Genomic DNA, 14810 nt, shown 5'->3' with positions numbered 1-14810 from the left:
GAGGTTGACTTTTACTTTTCATAGAAATATCCAATTATGAAATAACTCTATATTAATTATGTATTTTGTCTATTATGTATCGAGGTGTGCTGGGCACCTTTTCCGCAGATGAGACAGGGATCTATATAACAGAAATCTATAAGACTCACAAGCCGTCTTCCCTTGCTTCGCTCAAGACTCAGAAGAAAAAATTAGGTATAAATGTGTGCAGAGTGCTCCAGCCAATTCGTTATTGCGACATGGCTGTTTAGTCAGAAGTTTGAAAGAAAGCAGATTCTTTTTTATAGGAGGGAGGAACAACACGCATCAAACAAACACCTACCGACGAGAAACTTAGCTTCTATCGGGTCTTATTTCGGAGTCTCTCTCCAAATGTATTGAATAAAAACGGGATCGGAACCAACATTGTAGCCAAACAGCCGAGAAGAGTGCATGCCCATTGCACTTTCATGTTCTCGAACATTTGTCGAGTGAATAAGGGGAAGCTTGATGCAAAGGCTGACCGAAGCATTACATTGGCTGCTACGGCAGAGGCGGCGCTGTATATTATTAGAACTGTTTGTTGAATACCCGACGTATGGAGATCAGGGGTACTTACATTGGCAAATAGGCATCCACAAGATAGTTGAAACACGGCTGGAAAATGCAGAGTATGCCGAAGCCAATGAATATTCCGGCCACTGCAGGCACCGCCCAGTGGATTTGGGTGGTAAAACCAGTCCAGCCAAACCTGTACTTTCATTAGAACTTTCGGTGCATTGAGACCAACATACCTCGGTGCTTACCAGAAAAGTCCAACAGCGAATACAGGGGCTCCTACCATGGTTGGACCCAGCCGCCATTCAGGGACAGGAACGTTTCCATTCTTTTCTAACTTCTCGATGTACTGTCCGTATTGCGAGAGAATAAAACCAAGCGCCAGGACAACACCAATGAAAAGCCCAATAAACATCAAACCAGCAACACCAGGCGTCATGCCATGTATGTTTTGAAAAACGTAAGGATACGCCTGCAGCATGGCATAGACCAAGCCATAGATGAACGACATATAGATCGATATCAGAAGAAGCACGGGCTCGGTAGCAAGCAATCTCAGAGGCCGTAGTAAATATTTATCAGCCAAAACACCAATCTCAAACTCGATCTCTTCTTGCTTTGCATGAATGCCCCAGTTCCCTGAACTTTTGCGAAGCGAAGAAGCCTTTTGTATGAGAACGCAAGGAGCATATGTCTCCTTCAAGAAGAAGAGAGAAAGCGTGCCGCACGCAAAGGCAAGAAATGAAGGGATATACAACGTCCATCTCCAACCAAGATAACTCGATGCCGTAAACCCACCAGTGATAGGCGCGATGAACGGTGCCCCGAATACTGTCAAAGCATACACAGCCATGGCAATACCGCGATATGTATTATCATAAAGGTCGGCCACCACACCTGGGACCACGGTCATTTGACTAGCACCACAGACGCCAGAAAAGAATCGACAGATGATAAGTGTTTGAACATCTTTCGCAACAGCACCGGAAATCGTGAATATCCCATCTCCGAAGATTGCAATGACTAAAGGCCATTTCCTACCCACGACTTCAGACATTGGCGCCCAGATCATTGGGCCCGTGGCAAAGCCCAGAACGAAGAGACTTGTACCAAGATTTATCACTTCTCTTCCCACGCCAAAATCACGGCTAGCCTTATCAATCCCGGGAGAAAACATGGCACTGTTTAACGCAGCGATGAATGTACCAGTGCAAGCTAATATAGAGGATATAAGTCTACATGATACACGATGTTAGCACACAAAGTCAGTGGATATCTCGAACGGCTTCACAGAATAAACGAACTTTGTTGACGACGGCCAATTCTGAGGATTCAGAGGATCATCTGGTCCATCAAAGTCGACGAGATAATATTGTCGGTCTGGAAGATCTGGTGGGAATGGTCTTCCAGCCCCGATTGACCATTTTCGGTCGTCCCCAGAATCGTACCCCAGCGCATTAGCAAATACCATCTTATTCATTTTTGTAGTTCATTGTGTCTAAAATTAAGAAATTTGACAAGATTCTGTCTACATATAAATGCATCTTGTAAAAAAGAAATCATATGGTGGCATAATGATGTGGATCACTTCTTATCGGTGAGCCCGTTCGAGGTTTCAGTTGTCAAGCGGGAAAAGCGGTTTCGATGGAATCAGGTGATGGAAAGTCGATTCCTGATTTTCTGTCGAAAGGCATGGAATAGTAACATGACTAGACGTAATGGAGACTTAATTTCATATATCCAGTAGCTCTAAGGCAGTAAACGCGTAACACGTACTCGATGGAAACTGATGTGCATCATGATGAAGCTGTACGCTGTCGTGGTCCCGCAAAATCCGCAGAACCCGTTGCCCCTGCTGGCGATGATTCATTTTCCACATCAGATATGGTACCTGAAAAAGGGTAAAAGAAATTTATCTTATATGATCCGAATCAGGTCATCGATGTGACTTTGATATCCTACCACCGACATGCAAAGCTGCTTCATCCAGGACCCAAAGCCTTCGCAGCAGAACCCTATATTCGTCGAATCAGAAAGTGCTCTGTGAGATTGATCGTCCCCTGATGTAGTTGTCCAATGTTAAACATGCTATAAATATAAGTGGCGGTAGGTTTGGCAGTACCAGATGCTAAGTGCTGTCTAGACTCTCGCATACCTGGAGATGTCCGAGACGAAGGACCTTATGAATTTCAAGACAGGGCTCATATAACGGCCCACAATATTCAATTGACAAGGTTAAAGGGTTTTTTACTTGCTCTAGTTCCTTTAAATTGACGCCGACGTATACAACTATGAGGATAAACTGCAGAAGTCAAGTTTCGAGCACCGGATCCATACATACACTTCACACCAGAAAACAATATCCAGTAAAGCTCTTCCATCCTGTTCGTCCTACGAGTCTCTCATTTCCTCATAATCAAAATAAGCGTACCAGACAACCAACGAACAGAGCCGACGTGTGGATGTTTAAGAGGCTCTATTAGAGGCGCCACATACATCCCGATCCGGTTAATTGTAGCGCCAGACCATCACTAAGTTAGGGCTATCCAAGCCCTGCCGTTCACGGGCTTATAATAACCAATAAACACAGTTTATAAGCCTAATTAACTTTAGCTTAAAGAAGATCTCAAGCTGTTAATACGATTGACGTGTTGATAATGAGGCGTTTACCAGATGCCGAATATGGAGGACGTAGACAGCCAAAAGGCTATTTCCGGTTCCTCACTACGAAATAGGTGTTATGCGCCGCCATGAAATACATATTCAACGTGCGGCTGTCATTTCAGTGGATCTACATATAGAGTGATGAAAACGAGCTTGATATTCAGCCATCGTCAAGTTGGGGGTCAAGTCTGGTCATGTAATAAGATATATTCAGTCGACTCTCTCCGGCTCTCAGCAGCCCAGATTTCGGACTACTTCCAACAATTGACACTCTCACTATGATTTTTGGTCAAACAACCCCTTTTCTTCTCCAACTCTCCACCTTGTTCTTGGCCGCCCAGGCCACAACAGTCGTTCAATGGGGGCACCTGCAACAACGACTTCGATAGCCCCTTACCAGTCGACTGTGGCACACTTCTGGTCCCTCTTGATTACACAGTAACCTCAAACGCTACATACACATTAGACCCTGTTGAGGGTTCCTGCTACCGTCCAGCCGGTGAAAGGAAGTATTGTGCTCAACTTTGGTGGTCCTGGGGAGATAGGGCGGGCGACGTTGGCTGGTTCTGCGGTCCCTTTACAAGCGTACGAGTCCTCTTCTCTACTGTTATGAAGAACCTAACAGTTGATATTGTTATACAGGCTCTCTGGTGGTCAATATAATCTCATTTTCTTTGATCCACGGTAAACTCCCAGTCAGCTCATATACAGAGTGCAGATACTGATATGTCATATCATGACAGTGGTACTTCGACCAGCAACATACCATTCACCTGCTACAACACCGAATACAAACTCGAAAAATTCGCTGATCCTCAAACTACACTGGATGCAGATGACGAGGCTGCTTTGGGGAGGCTGTGGACTCGAGGCACAATCGATACAAATACGTACGCACAGAAACACAATGTAATCGGCACGCTTATTGGTACTGCGTGTACTGCCAGAGACGTGATGAGTATTGCGGAATCTATTGGTGACGATGGGCTGTTGAGGTATTGGGGTAATTTTACCAGAGAGAGATTGATGGGGATTGCATTGCTAACTCAAGGGAATTGGTTAGGGTTCTCGTATGGAACCACATTGGGAGCTACACTGGTATCCATGTTTCCAGATAAAGTCGACAAAGTGATTTTGAATGGGGTTCAGAATCCTCATGAATACTATCATTCATACGCGTATGCCTCACGGGTTTGAAAGATACAGATAGACACTGACATTCAAATAACAGTGATATCGAAGAGTGGGAAGTAGCAGATCAATCATTCTCAGGAATGTTCAGCAGCTGCGTCACAGCCGGTCCAGATAAATGCGCCTTAGTAAAGAGTAACCCCAACGCAACAGCCGCGGATTTTGAGAAAAGTTTCTTTGACCTAGTGGATACCCTGAAAATGCATCATATCGCAGTTGGCGGTCTGATGGTGGACGATTCCTTGCTGTATACACTCGCGGTCAATTCTCTCTACGCCACGTCAGTTTGGGAGGATACCACGTCGATATTCGACATGCTCTTAACCGGGGATATTGATAAGACTGTATTCCTGGACTTTGTCGGACAGGTTGTACCAGTTGATAATGCAACTTTACTTACAATAGGATCCGTGTATACGGCTCTAGAAGGAATTCACTGCTCAGATCGGGCTCCAGCAGCTCGTGCAGGAACTTTTGAGAAGATTCTACCAGCTATATATGAGCTGTCAAACACGAGCAAGATAGCAGGTCGTGCGGACATGTCTCTCACTATGACATGTGCGCAATGGAAACTAGATGCAAAGGAACGCTACGAAGGCGACTTTCAAGTCCGTCCAAAGAGTCCGGTACTTCTTATTGGGAATATGTACGACGGACATACGCCTATAAAGTATGCATATAACGTCAGTGCTGGATTTGAGGGGAGTGTAGTTCTTGAAGTTAATGGATACGGTGTACGTTCCTCTCCTTGTCTCAATCGTAATCAGGAGTTCTGATATGATACTAACCACAAACCTTGCAAAATTCAGCATACCTCTCTCGGCCTGCCTTCCTTGTGCATTTTGAAGACCACTGCGAGCTATTGGGTCAATGGTACTTTGCCAAAGCCTGGGACTGTTTGCCAAATTGATGCACCGCCGTTTTCCAACATTACCTGGGTGAATGTATTTGAACAGATTTCTTAAACTTTTTCCGGGTTCGTGGCACACTGTATGTACATCAGCTTTGCGGAATATTCCCCTAAGATAATAAAGAGAATCCAGATGTATCGATATGCTAATGACTTCTAACTACTTAATTCATGCCAAACTGTCACCCAATATTACCAATTCATTAAATACATACTCTCTATATACAATCCCACTGCATCTTCCAACACGTCAACCCGGCAATTCCTGCAACCCATTATTCCCAGCCAACTCCGCATACCGCGGCAGCCCTCCATGATGCGAATACATCGACACCGATCCAAGAGGCTTCTCCACCTGGTTATTATCCAGTTCTTGTTGCTGAGGCAAAGGACTATGCTGACTTCCGGACGCAAGTATTTCAGCAGATTTATTCCCATTCCTGTTCCGTCTCCAGAAAAATAATCCCATACCCAGAACGGCGAGAACACCTATAACAACACCAACGACAATACCGGCAATTGCACCACCACTCAATCCCGAAGAAGACGGTGTACTTGACGGCGAAGATATTACCGATGCCGCGGAACCAAGACTCCCCACCGTCGTCGCAGATCTAGTCGATGTCGATGTGGATGTCCCTTTCGAAGCCGCCGATGTAGTAGTAGTACTAGTAGTAGTAGTGATAGTAGACGTAGCAGCCGCCAACGACGACGAATAAGCCGCCGCCGCACTCTGACCCCAAGTCACGGGGTTTTGCGTCGTGTTATGAGCAACATTAAAAAAGCAGCTGAGATATGCGACTTTGTGGCCGTCAAAATCGTAGTTGAATTGGCCGTAGTAGGGTTGGTCGAGGATGTTGAGGTCGACGGTTATTGTGCCGTTGGGGGGGACGGAGGTGTTGTATCCTGCTCAAGGGTCAGTATACACCAGGAAAGGGAAAAAAAAAGAAGAAACGGAGGAGGGTTGAGGGACGTACCTATGGCCCACGGCTGTCCATCGAGATAATACCATAACGAGAGGAATGTGTTATTCGGATCTTGGGCTGTGGTCTGAAAACTGACGTCCACGGAGTCGCGATAATTGTAGTTTAATGTAACATCTTGAGAGTTTGGGGGCGGATATATGAATTGGCCTGACATTGTCCTGACTTGAGATTCTTATACTCATATACATACACCTGTACATGAGAACCGAGTCGCAAAGCAGAATGAAGAACCGGATCAAGGAAATCAACAGAGAAAGTTCCAACGGTCTAGACATGTTTACTCTACGCTAATTAAACCATAGCTGAAAACTAATAAACATCAAAGTCGAACTTAAACTGAGTTAAAAAGACCACAAAAGTGGCTACGCAGCGCTAGATTCTCGTCCCGTTTACTCTCTAAATGTCGATTTTCCAGCGGCCAGTAAGGGGCTATTGTGAAGCACCTTATTGCCTAAACGAGACTAATCAAGCGCCTTAATAGCCAGGGGTGGAGATTCATGAGATGTGGCGTTAGGGGCTTTACGAGTTTGTTCGAGGTTGTTGTCTTTGAGTGCTGTTGAGTGGACACAGAGAGATGGTCTGTGAGATTGAGGATTTGGATAAACTACAATCTCGTACAATTTACTCCGTACACAGGCCGACGATGAACAGTAATTGATAAAGATGTCTAGTCCGTTAAGGCAAAATCAATAGGCAAGTCGCCGGTAGGGCTGTGGGGGCCGTTTCTGCGCCATCATCCATGGCATCGTGATGCATGACCCGGAGTGACAATCTCATGATTCTCTATGTCTTACCGCCGACAAACTTCAGGATCAAGGCTTGAGGCTTTATTCGGATCATTATACCCATGTATGTTTGCATGTATCGGTCTAGAATGTAGCCAAGCCATCCCAATCCATAGTTAATAGTTAGAATACTCATACAGAATCACCAAAATCTCAATTCAAGTCTTATCAAGATTGAAAATGTACACAAACCAAAAAATCAAAAGAAAGTCATAACTCCATATTTGTTTATTTATCATGATCATCATCATCAAACCCTCTACGGACTCTCATACCCCCATTTCCCCTTTGAATGACTATCCTCCAACATTCCAGCCTCTTTATGCGGTTTCCGACCACTCAACACATCCACCAAATCCTGCAACTCAAGCCAAAACTCATGTTTAGGACGACGCTTTTCCCAGTCCGTGTCTGTAAACTCAAGACCTCCGGGGCCACCCATGGGCGAGAACAAGACTCGAGAACCTTTGACCCCAATAACGGAGGCAGAGTATTCATCTTTGGCAATCTCATCGCGCGACTTTCCGGCGTAGGATTCAATGTGTTGCATACATTTAATCGCCATACGTAAGGCGCGCACGCGGTCCATCGGGGACGGTTTACCACCCTGTTGGAAGTGACCTGGTACCGCGGCACGGGACTCAAAGCGGCCTTTCGCTTCTTCCTTGATCATATCCGCAATGACTTGAGTGGTGTATGTCTGGGAAGCGGTTTCGTTGCGCAGGATAATCTTTCCCGCACGGTTTGCGCCGCGGTCAGACGCAAAGCTGGAACGGAGGAATTCAATGTCTCGTGCTAGCATTTTGATGTTGATTCCTTCTTCGGGGATGTACACTGCTGCGGCGCCGATGGAGAGACCGGCTGTCGTGGCGATGTAACCGGATTTACCGCCTTGGGTTTCGACGACGAAGACTCTGCGGCGGGATGAGGAGGCGGATTGACGGATAGCGTCGCAGAACATGATCAGTGTGTTGAGACAGGTGTCGCTACCAAGGGAGTATTCCGTTCCGGGGACGTTGTTGGAAATGGTTGCCGGTAAAACGACAATTGGGATTTTGAATGCATCGTAAAAATCTCTGGCTTTGCGCAGTTGACTCGCGGCAGTGTAGGCTTCAAAACCACCGACAATGAACAATCCGTCGAATTTGTGTTTCTCAAATGCTCGAGCGGTGGTTTCGAGATCATCACCTGGTAGACCTCGATTTGTGCCGATTTCGGATCCTCCCTCGTTAACCCAGTCGTCTGACTCGAGCCACTCGATTTCCCGCACGGAACCTATAGGCTTGTCGTCGTGGTGGCGGCAAAGGCCTGGGAAACCGTTGTGAATGGCGATTGGTTTGTGACCGCGAGTCAAGCAGTATCCGACTGCTGCTCGGGTCGCGGGGTTCATGCCACCAGCGGGGGCACCAACATGGATAATGGCGATGCGCATTTGCTTCTTCTCAGGAAGGCGCATCTTGGGGTGGTCCACGGTGGTGGTGTTGAGGTATGCATTGTAGTATTCTTTGAATTCAGAGTCACGCATAGCCATAGCTTGGTCAAAGTCCTTGGCGTGGATACGAGCAGTGACGTCTTTGGTTTGCTGAACTGCTTCCATCAGCGGCATTCTTTCGATCTTATTTTCGCGAATGACAATCACTGGAGATGGGGAGTCTGGTCTAACGTCAAGCACGGCCTTGACAGCCTCCACACCCTGAAGGGTCGACAACCACCGATCGTAAGCGCAGGCAGGACCACCTCGTTGTGTATGTCCGAGAACCGTCACTCGAGTGTCGAGTCCCAGGCGATCGCTGAGAAGATCTTTGACTGCATTTGAGGAAATCTTGTTGAGATGGCGATCCTGGGAGCCTTCGGCGACAATAACAATTGTTCGGCGCTTGCCTCGTTCGCGATTCTACAAATGTTAAGCTTTGATCACTGAATAAAAATGTATATACACTCACCTTGGTAATTACAGAGCACATATCATCCTCCCAGCCATCACGCGGGGGCATCTCAGGAATAAACAACCAGTCTGCGCCTGTACTAATGGCAGACATGAGTGCAAGCCAACCGCAGTGTCGACCCATGACCTCAATCACGAAACCTCGCTGGTGAGACGAGGCGGTATCAAAGACATCATCCACAGCATCACAAATTCGGGTCAGAGAAGAATAACAACCAATTGTGGCGTCTGTACCGGACATATCATTATCGATCGATCCCACCAAACCCACGATATTCAATGTGGTATACGGGAAGACTTGTTGCTCAGTCAATTCACCCTTTTCTACCAACTCTTTCAACAGACCGGGCCATTCAGACCGAAACAGATCAGCACCAGTCAGACTACCATCTCCTCCACAGACAACCAACGCATCAATTCCTCTCAGAACCATATTCTTTGCAGCTTGAAGACGACCTGATCGCTCGCGAAATTTCATACTGCGCGCTGAACCAATTAGGGTTCCTCCGCGGGACAACCAGCCACGAACATCTTCCCAGTGCATCTTTTTTATCAAATCTCCGCCAGCAACCAAGCCTTCGTAACCTTCATGTACGGCGAAGGCTTCGCAGCCGCTGTGAATCGCCATCCGCACAACGGCGCGGACAGCGCCGTTCATACCAGGGGCATCACCACCAGACGTGAGGACGGCGATACGTTTCTTGGCTGGTTTGATGGGCGGTTTGATGGCCGAAGCGGTCGAAGCGGTCGAAGCGGTAGTCGAACTCATCGTGGCTGCCCAGCCTCGATAATTATCCTCGTTCGTTCGTATCAATCGACAAGTCAATCGATGAAGTTAGCAGAAGAAAAAAGCGATGTCTCGTGGTGGGGGAAGATTCCGGTGAGAGAAATTGGCGGCGGAGCTCTCTCTACGTCAGAGAAAGACTATGACGACAGAGCTGGGGCAGCTGCTTTTGTCTTGTTTCGAGAGGGTCAACGAGCTCTCAATTGGGCGCGTTGAGGCCAGAACAATACTGAGATATTATCAATTGATCATAGAATACCCCGAGAAAGGCAGAGATTAAATAATTGAGAGCATACAACGTCAAGTGAGAAACAAATCGAATGCTCGATATACCAGGCTAACCTGTTCTGGGACTAGGGCGGGACACCAGATCGACACACGTGATTCCATCGGCTTTCGGTGACTCGGTCAGCCAAACAGTTGTATGATGGCTCTATCAGAATGCAACTAGAATGCAACTATCTAGACAAGTTTACAATCAGTCTGTCAAGTAACAAGTTGATACATCTCTCACGTGTCCGGGTGGCTAGTGTCTATGGGTTCTTGGACATCATCCCACTCCGTCTCTGTCTCCTTTTATAGCTATCTCCTAAGTTACTAAGCTCCTACTCTGGAATATCCGGTATTCGCGCAGCTAGTAACTGTAAAGAAATCGGTGAATGGATCAGCTGCTTGTAAGTATTGATAAGGAGATGATTCGATGCGATGCGTTGCATCTCTGTGTATTACTTACTACTCATCTTGTTCTCTTCTAGACTTCTAGTTACATACGACTCAGGGGGTTCTTAACTATAATTAGTCTCGGAATCGCTAGTCATCCCGTGACCTGATGATCATATTCTTTACAGTAACTAACGTTTATTAGGAATAATAACTAGTTATGTAACTCATGTTCTTCACTATATAGGGGCCAGAGTTAGGGTTATATTGTCCCTGAACAGTTTGATGTCCAATTCGGATTCGGATGGGGAACTCCGACGCTGAGCTTAGGGCTAGGCGCGAGGTCTCCCTGAAAGGTTTCAGCCGTGCTTTGATGCATCAAGAAATCTAGATCATCATAAAGTGCAGACCGCGCGCTTCTTCCAATATGAGCCTTATGGACAGAGTATTTCAACTTGCACCAGACCACACAATACTATCGTGAAGAGGGTGCGTGCCTTGCAAGAAAACATCAAATTGAATAGTGCTGGTGCATCTGCCCAAAAAACCATGGCACAGAACTGCAAGAAACCCCTGGGCCTTAGTCCCAACACCGCTCAATACGAGCATCGCAACAAGAAGGAATTTTTTCTCAATCGAGATCGCGAGCTCTCTGTTTTTGATACTAGCCGCGAAGGAAGCGACTATATCGTATTCACCGGCTTAAACGAAACAACGTTCAATCACGACTGCGACGACAATAGTCTCGGGACTCTCGGCTTCAAGACGTTCTATCCGGGACTTGAATTATTGCTCGTTAAAATGGAATTGCGGACTCACGGATTCGCCCCTTGAAGAACTGGGAGCAATCCTAAGCGGCCACACCAAAGCCATGAATGGGCCTCGTCTTGTAGGGTTTGGCCCACATCCAAGGCGAGGATCGCATAAAACGGACAGACAAAAGCTACTACCACGTCGGCTGCCCAAATCCCGTTCAGATAAGTAGCCGACATTAGTTATTGAAGTTGGTTACTCTGAATGAAACCGCGAACTCACAAAAGCTATTGAATTGTGGATGAATGAGTCAAAGGGAGAAGCTCGGGCTGTTGTAACTATCGAGATCAACCGAAAATACAAAGAAATCACCAGCGAAAATTGGGGATTCGATAACGGACCGAAGAATATTTCTCGCACAGTCTTATCACAGGCCTCAAGTATTCGTATCTCGGATAATAACCCTTTAGTGATCAAGTTTGTCGACGTTTTCTGGCGAGAACCAACGGAAGAATCGCGGAGAGACATTGTCATTGATGTGGGCCGATTGAAATCATTTGCACCAGACGTATGGGCGGTTCATGACAATACTTTCACCGAGTACTACTGACAATCGACGAAGAGGCGGTTCGGAGAAGCATTTGGACCTCTCCCTAAAAGGGAATAGTTGTCTTTAGGGCAATTTGGATAGTGCGGTATCTTTTGACTCAGTATACTTTCTTAAATGCTAAAGTATCGCGGCTCTATGCATTCCTAATCCGTACCAAATCTATGTGATATGATCATTGTCCATTCATCCGAATGTGGGCGCGTAGTTATGGCATCCAGAGAATGGGGGATATCCGATGAGATCGGCATCATTTGACAGACTTTTCGTGTTCGTATACAGTAGAAGCTAGCTATAATGAAAGAAAGGTCACTCCATACTTCCACAGTTATCAGCTTGTATGGGTTCAATACGGCATTGAAGAGCGTCTGATTTGTTATTAGTAAAATAGAATAATGTATTGGAGGTGCTCTTCATTGATACACAGTACAGCTACTAATCTAGACATCTAACTAAACCAGTACCCCTGCAACCTCTCCCTCCCCCTCTCGCCAGCGTTCTGATGCCGATTCTCCTCCCACACTTTCCCGCCTTCGCCAAACTGATTGGACAAATGGCCCAAAAAGAAATCCAAATTCTTATCCGCTTGCGGGAAACTGTTTTTAAAGAATTCATACAGTTCATTAACTTGCGCCTTTTTGGGTGCGTAGGTGATCTTCTCGCCGAATAGGGAGAGATATTTCTTCATATGGGCCAGGTCGGCGGCGACGTCGGGTTCCCAGCCGGATTCGATATGGCCGGGAATTAGTTTCATGGGGTTGAGGTGCTCGATTAGTTGGATTGTGCGTTGCCAGGCTTCTAGCAGGGCGGCCGATTCGACCTCTTCGACCCTGTAAGATGTCAGCTGCAGCTCAAATGACTTTGGTAGACAAAAGGACAGACCAAACATGCGTACTGCGCGCATAAACAGTATCACCACAAATCAACGTCCGCTCCTTCGGCAGCCAGAAAATAGTATGATCAACCGAATCCCCTTGCACAGGGCCCAACAAATGCACCGGCGAATCCGGATCCCCCTCCAAGATAAAAAAACTATACTCAAACGGATCGGGTTTCCGTGGCTTTTCGGGAATATTTTCTCTACCAAAGATAGATGGCCAGTAAACTACTTTATCATCGTACTCATTGTTGATCCCCGCCAACACGTACGGTGCAGCAAAGAAACGAGCTTCGGGGAATGCTTCGAGGATCGGGTTTGCGGAGAAGAAGTGATCCGGGTGGTGGTGAGTGACGAAGACGGCTTTGAGCTTTTGGTTTTGGGTGCTGAGGGTATTTTTGATCCAGGTTACTGTGTCGTTGGCGTCGGGGATGAGGAATGGGGGGTCGAAGAGGACGGCTTCTTTGGAGCCAACGATGAGGGATGTCACGCTTGACAAGCCTTTTTCGCTGGATACGTGGTAGTAGCTTTGAAGGGGCATTTTGCAGGACGATACGATTTATTTCTTTCAATATTTAATTACAAAAAATACAGATTTAACATACTGAGCTGGATTGGTCATTTATATATTCATATATCAACTCCGAACCCTAACTTTGGAAAGGGTAATTTCCGTACCTCGTGCCCCAGGAATGCGGGGTTACTGAGTCAATACAACTTGATCGACCGGATAATTGACGATAAATCTTGAGAATCTCTGTTTAGATTGGCCGGGACGCTTGCCGATATGAATACGGGGTCGAATACGCTCCCGGTGGAGTTCTGGAGGTTTTCCGGATGAGGGGAAATGGACATGATATTGCTGCCACACGTACTTATGGCCAGCAGGATATGTACCTCGGTATGAATCCCTGATCCCGGTTAAAGCGTGCATCTTGAATAATATAAGCAGAATGAGAAATCGACACCGACAATGCAGTTGTTGAAAAGTTGAAAGCACCACATCGATAAACACCATGTCTCAATTCCATCCAACCATTTCCCGGGAATCACTTCAGGATAAAGTGATAGTTTTGACAGGTACGACGCCCAAACCCTGAACAGGAGTCTTATTCATGAATCGTAGCTAACGCCAAACAGGAGGTGCCCACGGAATAGGCAAAAGTCTAGTCGAATTATGCACCCAACACGGCGCCTACGTATGTTTCGGCGACATTGACGAAAAGGCTGGCCGTGGCGTCGAAGAGAGTGCAAACGCTAGCCAGAAATCATCACCGCCCACGGCCAGATTCGTCCCTGTGGACGTCACGAATTACCAGTCCGTACTGTCACTATTCAAGACTGCACTCTCCTTATACGGACGAATTGACCACGTCGTTGCCAATGCCGGAATCGTCGAACGAGGGAACTGGTTCGATCCCGCATTGACAGTGGAAAGTGTCGAAGAAGTAAGAACCTCTTCCCGCTTATATGAACCAGTTACTAAGTAGTGTAGCAACCCACAACCAAAGTCCTCGATGTCAACCTGTTGGGTTGTCTATACACCGCACGCATAGCAAGCGTGTATCTGCGCCAAAACCGCAGAGAAGGACAAGACCGCTCCTTAACACTGGTCTCATCCGTAGCCGGCTTCAAAGAATCACCGGGTCTATTTGTGTACCAAGCTAGTAAACACGGTGTTCTGGGGCTAATGCGCTCGTTGAGGAAATACATCACTTTCCCTACAACGCATAATATTCGCGTTAATGCTATTTGTCCCTGGATGACCGAGACGGCTATGGTGGCTGGTATTGAGGATGGGTGGCGCAAAGCTCAACTCCCGATTAATCAACCGTTGGATGTGGCCAAGGTTATTACGGGTGTTCTAGCTGCTGAGGGACAAGAAGAGAGGGTGAGTGGGATGGCGATGTATGTTGAAGGTGGGCGTGCGTGGGAGATTGAGCGGAATTTGGATCGGTTGCAGCCTCAGTGGTTGGGGGAGGAGCCTTCGGAGTCGCTTGAGAAGGGGCAGGCTGTTTTGGGGGACGGTATGAACTGGGCTCAATGATTGAGTACCTAGGTAGCAAACTGTTCGCCATTTAAGTTGATTTAACTTCTAAGTCAAGTGCCGA

The 14810-nt window shown here is 46.8% G+C and overlaps 7 protein-coding genes across 8 annotated transcripts, besides 1 other annotated feature; 3 read left to right on the top strand and 4 right to left on the bottom strand.

Annotated features, from left to right (window-relative positions):
* Positions 1-36: 36 nt before the first annotated feature.
* On the bottom strand, positions 37-2037 carry TSTA_105390 (bicyclomycin resistance protein, putative). Of its 2 annotated transcripts, XM_002486520.1 has the most exons (5): positions 1842-2037; positions 786-1772; positions 599-730; positions 323-539; positions 37-243 (listed from the first exon to the last, which is right to left on the bottom strand). In XM_002486520.1, exons 1-4 carry the CDS (start codon positions 2015-2017, stop codon positions 341-343), a joined length of 1494 nt encoding a protein of 497 aa, XP_002486565.1. In that variant the 5' UTR covers positions 2018-2037; the 3' UTR covers positions 37-243; positions 323-340. The 2 variants fall into 2 exon arrangements, with proteins under 2 accessions (XP_002486565.1, XP_002486566.1); XM_002486521.1 differs by having other exon boundaries at positions 37-539.
* Positions 2038-3479: 1442 nt separating this feature from the next.
* On the top strand, positions 3480-5357 carry TSTA_105380 (uncharacterized protein; the record flags this gene model as incomplete). Its single annotated transcript, XM_002486519.1, has 7 exons — positions 3480-3551; positions 3668-3786; positions 3844-3885; positions 3945-4204; positions 4265-4379; positions 4433-5126; positions 5202-5357. The coding sequence occupies 7 exons, from the start codon at positions 3480-3482 to the stop codon at positions 5355-5357; spliced, it is 1458 nt and encodes a 485-aa protein (XP_002486564.1).
* A 126-nt stretch (positions 5358-5483) lies between these two features.
* Positions 5484-6577, bottom strand: TSTA_105370 (uncharacterized protein). The gene is made up of 2 exons (XM_002486518.1): positions 6280-6577; positions 5484-6208 (listed from the first exon to the last, which is right to left on the bottom strand). The coding sequence occupies exons 1-2, from the start codon at positions 6440-6442 to the stop codon at positions 5553-5555; spliced, it is 819 nt and encodes a 272-aa protein (XP_002486563.1). The 5' UTR covers positions 6443-6577; the 3' UTR covers positions 5484-5552.
* Positions 5959-5992: a microsatellite.
* Positions 6578-7163: 586 nt separating the features above from the next.
* TSTA_105360 (6-phosphofructokinase alpha subunit) lies at positions 7164-9787 on the bottom strand (the record flags this gene model as incomplete). The annotated part of the gene is made up of 2 exons (XM_002486517.1): positions 7164-8967; positions 9017-9787. The coding sequence occupies 2 exons, from the start codon at positions 9785-9787 to the stop codon at positions 7333-7335; spliced, it is 2406 nt and encodes an 801-aa protein (XP_002486562.1). The 3' UTR covers positions 7164-7332.
* A 1102-nt stretch (positions 9788-10889) lies between these two features.
* Positions 10890-11960, top strand: TSTA_105350 (uncharacterized protein; the record flags this gene model as incomplete). Its single annotated transcript, XM_002486516.1, has 2 exons — positions 10890-10907; positions 10949-11960. 2 exons carry the CDS (start codon positions 10890-10892, stop codon positions 11294-11296), a joined length of 366 nt encoding a protein of 121 aa, XP_002486561.1. The 3' UTR covers positions 11297-11960.
* Positions 11961-12270: 310 nt separating this feature from the next.
* TSTA_105340 (metallo-beta-lactamase domain protein, putative) lies at positions 12271-13240 on the bottom strand (the record flags this gene model as incomplete). Its single annotated transcript, XM_002486515.1, has 2 exons — positions 12271-12652; positions 12705-13240. The coding sequence occupies 2 exons, from the start codon at positions 13238-13240 to the stop codon at positions 12271-12273; spliced, it is 918 nt and encodes a 305-aa protein (XP_002486560.1).
* Positions 13241-13467: 227 nt separating this feature from the next.
* On the top strand, positions 13468-14746 carry TSTA_105330 (3-hydroxyacyl-CoA dehydrogenase, putative; the record flags this gene model as incomplete). The annotated part of the gene is made up of 4 exons (XM_002486514.1): positions 13468-13600; positions 13652-13779; positions 13840-14147; positions 14195-14746. The coding sequence occupies exons 2-4, from the start codon at positions 13716-13718 to the stop codon at positions 14744-14746; spliced, it is 924 nt and encodes a 307-aa protein (XP_002486559.1). The 5' UTR covers positions 13468-13600; positions 13652-13715.
* Between the last annotated feature and the right edge of the window lie 64 nt (positions 14747-14810).

This window comes from Talaromyces stipitatus, genomic scaffold, assembly GCF_000003125.1.
Source record: "Talaromyces stipitatus ATCC 10500 scf_1105507295511 genomic scaffold, whole genome shotgun sequence".
Lineage (NCBI taxonomy): Eukaryota > Fungi > Ascomycota > Eurotiomycetes > Eurotiales > Trichocomaceae > Talaromyces > Talaromyces stipitatus.
This window is presented reverse-complemented; position numbering and strand designations above follow the sequence as displayed.